At 42.1% G+C, this 8,365-nt stretch overlaps 1 protein-coding gene across 3 annotated transcripts in view; it reads right to left on the bottom strand.

The window, feature by feature from the left end:
• The window catches only part of nrg2a (neuregulin 2a), a 74,345-nt gene that overhangs the window by 31,300 nt on the left and 34,680 nt on the right, over positions 1-8,365 (bottom strand). For all 3 annotated transcript variants that reach the window (XM_042228333.1, XM_042228334.1, XM_042228331.1), the window contains exons 2-3: positions 7,356-7,521; positions 6,003-6,121 (exon numbers count right to left, since the gene is read on the bottom strand). In XM_042228333.1, the coding sequence (XP_042084267.1) occupies positions 6,003-6,121; positions 7,356-7,521 (285 nt within the window). The remainder of the gene's footprint in view (positions 1-6,002; positions 6,122-7,355; positions 7,522-8,365) is intronic.

Below are 8,365 nucleotides of genomic sequence, written 5' to 3' on the forward strand. Positions count from 1 at the left end.
TTACAACATGCTCTTTGCTGTACAGAGCCCTGGACCTGATCTTGATATTGTGGAGATTCTGGCGCAATCAGATGGCCACCTCAGAGACACGCCTGTCCAGACCCCCGGACTCCTGGATAGTTTTAAAAAAGTGGGTATGACTAATAGCCGAGCAGCTTGATCCACAGAACCTGACAAGCTGTTCTCCAGTGGCCTGTAAATACAGAGAGCTTGGCAGATGTGAAGGCCCGTTTCCTGCAGACATGGTTGTAGCTTTACCCGCAGCAATCAATACAATTGACCGACTTACAGATACTCCACATTCATCCGAGGCCACAACTAACATCCTTTAGCGTCACTAGAGATGAGTTTATCTTTTCGCTTGCGTAGTAGGATTGAGTAAGTTTTGCTTTTACTCAGTTGACCATCGAAAGACATGGAAGGAGTGAAGGAAGTTGTTGTTTATCCAGTGCAAAGAGGTACTTACTGTAATGATTCACTTACGTAGAACATATTAACTTACTGGAAGAAAACAGAAAAAGCTTTTTTTTCGGTTTCGTGTTTATTGCTTTGTGTTAATCATGTCTTCTGTAACTTATAAAGTTGTTTTACAACTCGGGAAAATTTTGGCCTTCGGTTCCAAGGAATGGCTTTCTAAACGTATCGTAAACCTTTCTCTTTGATAGACTTTGATCAATGTTTTGTATCATCACCAAGCTTTAACACTGAATGTGAATAAGGGCTATCGGTTTATTTTCCATATTTGGTCTTGTTGTCCGTTTTAGCTAAGTTCAAATAACAACCAATCAGGAGCTTTTTCATATAATCACAACAAATCTATAATTTATATATTAGCATATTTTCTGCAGGTGAATTATGTGCAACAGCAAATGTGAGGGAGTAAATGTAGCCTTCTGTACTGACTTGAGGTCAGATGCAGGATGACTGGTGTGTAATTGCTCGAGTTCTTGAGCCTTTAACAATGCAACAAATTGTAAATTAAGCTTAAGCTTAGTTCTCGTTTGCTTGCTCAATTGTTTAAGTTATTAAGAGTATTTGAGATTGCCAACAGCTTTTTTCCCCTCTTTTTGACAGCAGGAATGCAAGTATTTGATTTCAAAATGAGAAGCGAAAACACGCAAAACATTTATATGTGTGTGGGGTTGAGGAAGGGGTAGGGGCTGAGGGGCATTGTGCATGCGTGCGTGCGTGCGTGCGCAAAATTGTTGCTGGTGGGCCTCAGCAGGACTGTTGAGGTTGGAGGAATCGTACGTTCAGCTGTGATTTCCATCAACACATTCCTGGACGCTCACACACTCTCTCAGCGGAGCTGCGCACAGCACCCCCCAAGGATGTGACCTGCAGCCTGCAGACACAAATGGCTGTCTCACAAGCGCTTATCACAACACAGCAGCCTGTAGGATAATGGGACGCCTTAATCTGAAGCCACGTGGAGCTGAGCAAACTTTGACTATTGTTGCTCCTTCATGCTGGCCCTATGGAAAACAGCGGATGATATACAACACTGTTCGGCAGTATGCCAGCAGGTTTCACCATGGTAAACTGATTACAGGGTAGAGGTCAGACCACATGGACAACAAATGGTCCCTGGCACTGGGGGTTGGGCATAAGGCGGAAAGCATCATGCTCAAAAAGACAGCAATTGTCACCGAGACTGTTTAAAGGATACATGATATTCCAAAGCACCAGGAAGTGCACAGTTGCTCATATGCTGCACACTGTTGTGCATTTTGTCAGAAAGCCAAAGTTGGCGCAAACACAAATAATAAAACATGTGGCCTCACAAAAGTATGTAAAAACTGGTCCGCAGATTAAACTAATGTTTCAAAATTCCCAGGAAGCTAAAACGGAGCCAAAGAGAAGGAGAAAGTATTAAATGGGACTTAAGACATTGATAACGAGCAACTTAAACACTCAACTCAGCAGAACCTCCGACCATCTGTGCTGAATAACTGTACAGTAACTGGCACTTAATCGGTGTGTGTTTCTCTTCTGCTGCCCTAACAAAAAGACATGACTAAAATCCCCACACAAGTCCAATCAATCAATGTTATTGGCAAACTGCAAGGCTGGCGTGAAGCCACAATGTGCTGCATGCCTCCAAATGCATAAAGGGGTTCAGTTTGAGGGAAGGTTCTGCTCACAGCAGTTTCTACGCCATGGTCCACATCTCGACTCGAGATTACACAGGTCTTATATTTGTCTTATATTGATATGGTTTGTGATGAGTCATGACCAGCTGTTCTGTGTAATATGGGAATATATACAGACTGCTTTTTCCTTCTATGGCAAGTGGAAGCGGTTCTCCTAAGAATAATTTGAACTGAACAGAACAATAGCTTTTAACTTTGGCGACACCTCAGGGGAATGCGTCATATCCTGGCACTCCTTCTGTACCTGCTACTTTGCATATCAAGTCAAACACTGTACCAATAAAGACGGGTTGAAAAAAATGTTTTGTTAAGTGTGGTACCGTAGCGTCTTCCGATTAAAACCTTTGTGGTGATCCACAAAAGCTTTTTGAAAACGTTTGAAAAGGTCCTTTCATTTACTTTAAAACATATTAATGTATAACACACAACTGGCAAAGAATAAGGTGCGGGAGTTACTGTGAGCCGCTGAGATAAAGATGGGTTGTGGTGGCCTGTGTTCACCATGTGGTGGAGCTGAGTGCTGGTTTCCCGAAGTGTCTGTTCACCAGAACAGACAAGCAGGCAGGCAAAGCCCGGCGCACACTGTATCCAAGTGCGAGCGCTCGAATGACGCTCTCGTGCTGAGCTGCTATTTGACTTTATTATCTATGCTCTACCGATTTCACTTTCTGTCTTCTCCTTAATAAGTTCAAGAAGGGTTGGCTTGTTTGCATGCCAGATACTGTTAGAGACACACCACAGGCAAGGAGGAAAGACACCCTGAATCTAGATGTCAGGTACAGTACGGAGGTGCTCAGGACAAAAGCTGGAGAGCAGTAACTGCATTCTAAAATGGGTGTGAAACCCTCCTCTGCAACAGAGCGGACTCATGTCTTCCTCTTCATACTTTTCTCTCCCTCACTGTCTGCCTCTCTTTTCCACTGGCTGTATCTCCCTCTTGCCCTCTACCCTAATGTCTTTGTCTGCTTTCTGTCATGCATTCCCTCATTTTGCTCCCCCTCCCCACAACCCGCCCTCCTTCCTTTATCCACGCTATCTTCTTCTTTAGCTCACTCTGTCCATCTACATCTGCACCCCCTCCCCTCACTCTCCCTCCCTGGAAGGCACACATACACAGATAATACTGCGGCTACATGCTGCTTCTGCAACATACTGCAGCAGGCGAGCATACTCCACTGCAGCCCTTTAACACAATGGCCATTTCTTTTATGACCTCACAATGAAAACAGCTCTCGGTCTAAACAGATTGCATGTTCTCTGCATCTCAATCAAAATCACACAGTACATTTTTTGGGGAGGAGGGAAATACATTTCACAGAGACTCCCTGCAACATGCAATGCATCATTTTTTTTTTATCTGCATCTGCTAATATCAGCCTTTCACAAGACCAGCATGTTAATCAAAGCAACATGCCCTGCTTGCTTCCAATTCCTTTTAATACCATATGTATTTTCAGTTAAGCACTCCCACTGCCTATGGACATATCACCCCTGATTCGCCCTGTCTTGCCTTCTCCCCCGAAGCATGACAGAACGAGACGTGCTGTTGTAACACAATGGGACTTTTTTTTTATTGAACCATGAGCAAACACATTCACACAAACACACACTCCCAATCACACACAAAAACAAAACACACAGAGACAGACATCTAGTGATCGTGGCACATGAAGGGACATACAGTGATGCCATTGTTGGAATATCCAGGAGTGATTTAAGGAAATGACAAAGTGTCGACAGATAACAACACAAAGAGAACACAAAGATGCTTTTACACAAAGACAAAAGAGCGACAAAACTGTGAAAAGGATGACTTGAGATTCAATGAAGAAGTATGCTTTAACCTCAGCTTTGACACATGTAGATACTATCGTGCTTAGCTTTAAGTTGGAACTGTCGGGTGTTCAGTCATGTTTTATCCATTGTGGCTACTGTACATCTCAGCCCACATGTTCATTGCTTTGTGATATTATATTACCTTTGATATTGCTGCATTACCAGCTCTTTTCGTCTGCTAAGGTCATCATATACAGTTTCATGTGCCGCCAGTCACATGTTCGCAAGCTCGATCAAACAGGTGCTACCACCAGGGGTTCCTAGGGTCTCAAGCACGATCTGACCTTTCTTATTTACTTGCCATTAAACTGACTACTGTTTATCGAATTAATTTTTCATAAATGTTAGCGCAGTATGTATTGCATCACTGACCCTTTAAATATTAAATGCACATAAGTGCAGAGGAATATATCACTGCACTGGAGAAGAGCCAAATCTCATGACAAGCAATATAGTGAGAGTCACACAATCTGGCTGTGAATCTCAAATGAAGCCTTTTATATGTCAGGAAATTTTTCAAAAACGAAAGATGCAATATTAAGCCCCATTTAAACACAATACGGAGGACTTCTTTTCGGCGCAATTGTTTGCTGGAAATCAAACTTGCATGCTGAAACCCCTGAGAATCTCCGTGTTTCCAAACACAATGGGTCCTTTCTTTATCTGAAAAGGCTCTAATAATGAAGCTCAGCTTAAGTCTGTTAACTGTAAACAATAGCTCTAAAAGGTGGCCTTGACAAATGCAAAACAAGAAGGTGGAGGTGATTATTGTGCCCTGAGTGCGCCCAAGGACAGGGTGTGATGGATAAACTCCAATCCCCCTCCTTTTCCCCACCATTTACACCTCCATCAGCGTGGGATGAGTACAGAAATCACCCAGTTGGAAGGTCAGCAATAACAAGAACATCTCCACTGGTGTGGCACGAGGAACCTTACTTTTTAAGTCACTCATTCTTCAAAAATAGTGAATATGTGGATGTTGTAAACTAGGAAATCTCTCACTCGGAATAGCGTGAATAAAAATATGCCGTCACGCACGAGAGGTTTGATTAAACAATCACTATCTGCGCTGACTTCATTCACGTCGCATGCTCATGCCTGCACAGTATCAAAGTCTTGCGCCATTACTCAGCGGTCTACAAACAGAAAAGCCGGGTGATCTCAGTGGAGGAAGTTGGATTTCCTCAAGCACATCCAACAATTTCTGACTCTTGCATGCCAGACAACCATATAGATCTCTGACAGTCCAGCACCAGATAACATCAAGTCCTTTCTTGAAAGGATGCAGAGCAACACAAGGTCTTTAAAACTCTTTCTTTCTTTCTTTCTTTCTTTCTTTCTTTCTTTCTTTCTTTCTTTCTTTCTTTCTTTCTTTCTTTCTTATATTTTGATATATAAATGTATTCGATTCATCTACTCAAAAAACAAGCTCCCCACAGCAGCTAAAAATTCGCTACCCATACTGTGAGGAACAAACATAAGCTCACTAACCCACTGAATGGAAGCAGCTGTTATCAAAACTCTTTCATCTGATACAATACTTTGCAAAAATCTGTAATGCACACACACCACTACCACTACTAAACAAGCCTGTTAGATTCTATCACACACACTGAAGATACTTTTTACAACTCTCATATTCTGTCAAGCTATGTTTCAGATCTAAATCTGTAGTCTGCTGCTTTTGCTGCGTGTCGGTGACGGTCAAAGACACTGTGCAGTACAGTTTTGTGGGGTTTTGCATTGCAAGCGAAGAATGGTGAATGAAAGGAGATAACACACCATACATTGCATTTAAATTCCATTCACCCCAAAGTGCAATTCTGTTTCCACTGATTAATAGGCCAAAACCACATGTGTGGACAGTTGTTCTTCATGCGTGTTACTCTTCTTGCATGCCTGTTTGTAATGGCTCCTTTGGATCTCTCAATTGGCAGGAGAACAGTTATAACAACAACAACAATGCCAGTACATCTGTGCCGCTTTGCCTGTTGCTTAGGAGTCAGTACTCACTGCTTTGGACGTTAACAGTGCCAGTGGAGTTGTCCTTTCCCAGCAGGTTCTCCACCACACATGTGTAATTCCCAGAATCCTCCAGTTTTGCTCTGCTGATCTGGACTCTGGAGTTTTTCCTGTGGGTGACAACACTCACATAGCTGAGTCAGGGGAATCAGGGCAGGGAGGAAATAGCAAGTGAAGGCAACAAATGGAAATACTGAGGGAGGGGTGCCGGTGCATGACAGGGCATGGCACCAGCTCTTCTGTAATAAGGATTCATGATTACTTGCTCTGGAGAGTGGGATGACTGTTTTTAATAAGAAACCGTGGAACAATATGTTAGAACTAGCTGCTGTGGTGTTTTGTAGCTTTGTTTCACGTCGATATTGTTATATCGTGGCCTCCTTAAGTTTTAACCTTTGCTCAACAGTAGCCACGGTGAGTAATTACAGGACAAGGACACAGAAAACTGTCATATTTCCTTTCTTTCTTTGGGTATTTCTTATTTTCTAATGATGTTTTAAATCAATTAAAAAAGAAAACATAATTACAAAAGAACCCCAGACCATCAGGTATTTTTGATGTTAATTTACAACAAGGTAATAAAGCATCCTCCCCCACCCCCCACACTGCTGTTATGAAAGAGGCATTTGTAAAGCTTTCCACGGGGCGACCTGAACCCCAGAGCTAGTTTTAACTCTGAGTGTTCCACACCTTTGATCTGTTCAAAAGCTAATTTATATGTGATCTCCAAAAATAGTCTAAAGGCTGGCAGTAACAAAACTGTGGCTGCACAGCGTGCAAAAGAAAACCAGAAACAAAGAAAATTATAATTTGTAGGGTTTTCAAAAAAGATATATATATGAGGGGCACTATATCATACTCTTGTATTGCTAATAATAATAATATATTCTTTGAAGAGGGCCGAAACAGAAAACAGCTACTGCAGACGTAGCTCACCCTCAGTTTTATCAGGTTTAGCTGGTTTAGCTGAGAACAAGTCAGCTACATCACCCTGTATGTTTCAGCTTTACATAAAACATTAGCCCCCGGTTGCACTCCTCCAAACCAACTTGACTAGTGCTAACTTGCACTTCTGCCACACCGAGTGCTTAGATATATGATCTATTGCTTTGAAATGCAACTTTTTATTTGAATGAGAAAGTTAAATAAAAGGAGGGATCAAACGCTAACTGAGTCATTACAGTGCACTTCAATGAAGGAATTATCCTTTATAATCCCAAATACTAGAAAAGAGGAGGAAAACTGCATCAGCCCTGCCTGCTGACAGTAACGTCACCCACGGAGAACCTTTTACCGTACCGCCTATGTTGGGTTTACAGTACTCGGTTTTTGATTTGTACTCACTTGCCGCTCCTTATTTTGACTTTTTTGCTTTTCTTCAGCTCGTTGCCATCTTTGAACCATCTGTAGGTAGGGGCAGGGTTTCCTGTGGCCTCGCACCTAACTGTGAGCTTGCTTCCCTCGTCCACTATCATTGGATTTTTCATCGGTTTTAACTTTGGAGCCGCAGCTAAAAATAGAGAAAGACAAAAAAAACAAAAAAAACAAGTCAGTGATAATATATAGACATGGACTTGATTATGGTTTGGTTTATGTGTAATTGTGTGTTTTAGGAGGAGACAAAGAGACTGCAACAGAGGCGGTGATTGTCTCTACGGACTGAGCCAACAGCTCTCTCATGTAACCTCCAGATGTTGTCACCAGAGACATGATCAGCTTTACCTCAGACTAATAAACAGGCTGATTTTCAATCTGGCATCGCTTTTATAAAAACACCTGAAGCAATATTTAGCAAACATCCATTGGCTGATCTAGAAAATCTGTAACCGCAAACTTTAAAGCCAATCTGTACGCAAGAAAAGCCAATAACATTATGACTGCATAACAACTAGTCTGTTGTGATGATGGGAACAACAAAAACAAAAAAAGGGATTTAATTATAGCTCTTCTGTTTGTTACAGTATTGTGCTTTGCAAGAGCACAAAACCCTTGTTTTGCCCAGAAATGTTAAACTTTGAGTGAATTTCTTGTGTGTTCATTTCTTTCTCTGTATGCTCATATCAATGATCAGTGCCTCGGCAGTACACTCTGTAAATTCTTGCAACTTTTCTTTCCCCTTTCTTTTGTCCCCAGAAGAGGAAAAGATTTTAATTGAAATATGAAAATGATCTGCATCCAAAGCACACACAAAACAGACAACACAGACACACTCACTCATTCACACAAACACTTGCCAGCTGACAGCTGCACACATGTTTAGGAGAAAACTCATCCAGGGCGGAGCAAGAGGAAAGAGGTGAACAAGGGTCAGCCAGGGCTGGCCGAGAGCCCCCTCCAAACCCTAATGCGCACAC

The sequence above is a fragment of the Haplochromis burtoni genome, unplaced genomic scaffold (assembly GCF_018398535.1).
Source record: "Haplochromis burtoni strain Fernald_Lab_line unplaced genomic scaffold, NCSU_Asbu1 Contig_318, whole genome shotgun sequence".
In the NCBI taxonomy this organism is placed as follows: domain Eukaryota; kingdom Metazoa; phylum Chordata; class Actinopteri; order Cichliformes; family Cichlidae; genus Haplochromis; species Haplochromis burtoni.